The 3323-nt window shown below is 43.8% G+C and overlaps 1 protein-coding gene across 8 annotated transcripts in view; it reads left to right on the top strand.

Annotated features, from left to right (window-relative positions):
• elf2b (E74-like factor 2b (ets domain transcription factor)) overlaps positions 1–3107 on the top strand; it is a 19090-nt gene extending 15983 nt beyond the window's left edge. For all 8 annotated transcript variants that reach the window (XM_060916808.1, XM_060916805.1, XM_060916810.1 and 5 more), the window contains 3 exons: positions 1072–1261; positions 1956–2276; positions 2362–3107. In XM_060916808.1, coding sequence (XP_060772791.1) covers positions 1072–1261; positions 1956–2276; positions 2362–2746 — 896 coding nt within the window. In that variant the 3' untranslated portion in view covers positions 2747–3107. The remainder of the gene's footprint in view (positions 1–1071; positions 1262–1955; positions 2277–2361) is intronic.
• The last annotated feature ends 216 nt before the right edge of the window (positions 3108–3323 follow it).

Below are 3323 nucleotides of genomic sequence, written 5' to 3'. Positions count from 1 at the left end.
CAACAAAGGGTATATAACAAAGTATTGAGATGAACTTTTGTTATTGACCAAATACTTATTTTCCACCATAATTTGCAAATAAATTCTTTAAAAATCAGACAATGTGATTTTCTGGATTTTTTTTTTCTTATTTTGTCTCTCATAGTTGAGGTATACCTATGATGAAAATTACAGGCCTCTCCTTTTTAAGTGGGAGAACTTGCACAATTGGTGACTGACTAAATACTTTTTTGCCCCACTGTATGTATGTAATTGCACACCGTATTTTGTGTGTATATAATATATCTATCTCGCACTATATATTATGCATGTGTGATTTTTTTATTTATTTATATGAGTGATTCCACGCTTATGGGTACTGAAATGGGGACATGAACTTATTTTTAAAAATTCACCTAAAACCATTTCTTTTTTTTTACCATCAGGTCACAAAACATGTAATCTTTAATGAGTGATATGTTAAAAGATAACTTTAATTTTCTGAGATGTAATAAAAACATATATGCCAAAGTCAGAATGTAACTGAAGTGTTGTGGACATATATATTCTCAATTTTAACAATGTAGAATTACTTTTTGAAACATAGGAAGGTGATGTTTTAGCAAATATAATTAATAAACATGTGTAGTAGAATAAACATACACATTCTTTCAATAAGATTAACATGGTATATAGCTAGATTTTAATTAATTTGTAACAGACGCGAGATGGACAATCGTAACAGAAGTAATGTAACAGACATCATTTTGGAACTCATAGGCTTGACTTTGGCATATAAATATGTTTTTATTACATCTCAGGAAATTAAAGTTATCATTTAACATATCATTCATTAAAGATTACATGTTTTGTGACCTGATGGTAAAAAAAGAAATGGTTTTAGGTGAATAAGTTCATGTCCCCATTTCAGTACCCATAAGTGTGGAATCACTCATATATGCGCACATACGTATGTATGAGTTTATACACTGTGCTGCTCCTTCATGATTGGATAACTGCATGAATGAAGAGGTGTTCTTAATAATGTGGGTGGTAAGTGTATATAAGGAAGAGAATTTTGTGTGTGTGTAGGCAGTACATACCTCTGGGAGTTCCTGTTGGACCTGCTACAGGATAAGAACACCTGTCCCAGGTACATTAAGTGGACTCAGAGGGAGAAAGGCATCTTCAAGCTGGTGGACTCTAAAGCCGTGTCCAAATTGTGGGGCAAACATAAGAACAAACCCGACATGAACTACGAGACCATGGGACGTGCCCTCAGGTGAACATCCGAGCGCACACATGCTTGCACTTCTGCTCAGGTTGGGGCACAGAACCTCTGGGCTTTTAAGGAATTGAGGCTGAGGAATAGAACCTGAGAGTTGAGGCTTGTGATTTAGGCTCAGGATTTTGGGCTCTAAATGTTTGGTAGTAGTGGATGGGGGGTGGAGGGCACAGGGGTTGATGGTTAGTGGGTAGGGGTTGATGGTTAAGGGTGTTGGGGTTGAAATGAAGCAGCACCTGTTTCTCTAATATGAGGCGTGATCAAACTTGTGAGTCAGTGTACTGCATGGCATGATGTCAACATCAGGACCTGCGTTATCCACGTTTTGGTGACAACGTGAACATTTGTGAATTTACTCTGGAGCAGATGTGCAGCAAACATCAGGTTCTGTGTCAGACTCCGAGTCAGCAACAGAGACCCTTGAAATGCTTCAGCCAACTTTCACTGATGAATTGGTGAGCTGTTTTGAGCAGTGTTCGTGCACCAAGAGGGCCAGGAGGTCTCCGGAGGGGTCATGCAGAATTTGACCTTTGTCTGGTTGTTGGTTTCGAGTAAGAACTGTCCTGGAACGTCTTAATCACTGCATATTTTTAATAGGGAAGGAGAAAGGAAATGATGTGCTGTCTGTCTGCATCTCTTTCTCATGTTCGGTCTCTCTCTCTCTCTCTCTCTCTCTCTCTGCCCCGTGTAGGTACTACTATCAGAGGGGGATCCTATCAAAGGTCGAAGGTCAGAGGTTAGTGTACCAGTTTAAGGAAATGCCTAAGGACATTGTTGTCATTGATGACGACAAGTGTGACGCAGATGATCTGGGTGGGGCTTATGAGCATGTCATGGCCACCGACCTCTCAAAAACGTCGGGTATTCTGAGAGGGGCGGGGCAGGTTATAAGTCCTGTCTCTCCCAAAGCCAAGCCCTCACCCGCTGTCACACCCATCCAACGCATAGTGACTGTTTCCACGCCAACGGAGCCACCGCATGCCACAATTATTCCCAACACCAGTGCACCCAGGTAGTGTGTGTGTGTGTGTGTGTGTGTACGTACTGTGTTGTTGTCGTCCCCCCCGCGCACTCTGTAACCTCTTCTCTGTCTATAGGACTGTCCGAGTTGCTATGCAAGTCCCTGTTGTCATGACGACACCCCTGGGTCAGAAGATCGCACCAGTTGCCATCCCAACGGCGACCTCTCCCCCCTCCAGCGTTACTACAGCAACTGGCGCCTCTAGTCCAAAGGTTCTGATCCAGACGGTTCCGGCAGTGGAGAACAACGATAAGATCACGCTACAGCTCGCCAAGATCATCACCATCACACCCATTACTCTTGCCCTGCCCCCTGGCACAGGCCCCGCCCACTCCAACCCCACCACTCAGCTTCCTGTGCAGATACATGTTCAGTCTGACGGTCACACGACACACACAGAGCCCACCCAACAGGAAGTGGAGGGGCACACACAGGAAGTCACTCCTCACACACACAGCTAAAGGGGAGACAGTACGTCTGTCTGTCTCTCACATCCACACCCCAAAACCAGGAAGTGGAAATAGCACAAAGACATGGAGCTTTTAAAAAAAAAAAAAGACTGTCGTGGAACAACACACAGCGGTCAGTGAGACTGTTGAAGGGACCAGTGAGAGACCGCAGCTCCCTGTGAAGAGCACTACAGACAAAAACACTACACCGGACATACTGACTGTACACACAGAGGAGTATGTGTGTGTGTATACACTCACACACTTTTATACCTGTACAGAGAGTTATTACTTTTTTTTTTTCTGCATTTGTGATGCAAAGCCAGCATTTAAGTTTGGACTGTCACTGTGATAACGTCACAGGATGGACGGGGGAGGGAGGGAGTGAGGAAGAAGGGGGGGGGGGGGGGATGAGGGAGTGTGAGAGAGAGAAATGGGGGGAGAGAGGACAAGAGAAAAGGGAGTGTGTGTGTGTGTGTAAGGGAGAGTAGGAGCCCTGCCTACACAGCTAATTATTATTTCAGTGGCGTGTTAATAAGGTGTGTGTGTGTGGTACCAAGCGCAGTATTACACAGCTAATCACATGATG

Source organism: Neoarius graeffei, chromosome 3 (assembly GCF_027579695.1).
Source record: "Neoarius graeffei isolate fNeoGra1 chromosome 3, fNeoGra1.pri, whole genome shotgun sequence".
In the NCBI taxonomy this organism is placed as follows: domain Eukaryota; kingdom Metazoa; phylum Chordata; class Actinopteri; order Siluriformes; family Ariidae; genus Neoarius; species Neoarius graeffei.
The sequence above is the reverse complement of the archived record's forward strand: the minus strand, read 5'-3'. Positions and strand labels throughout refer to the sequence as shown.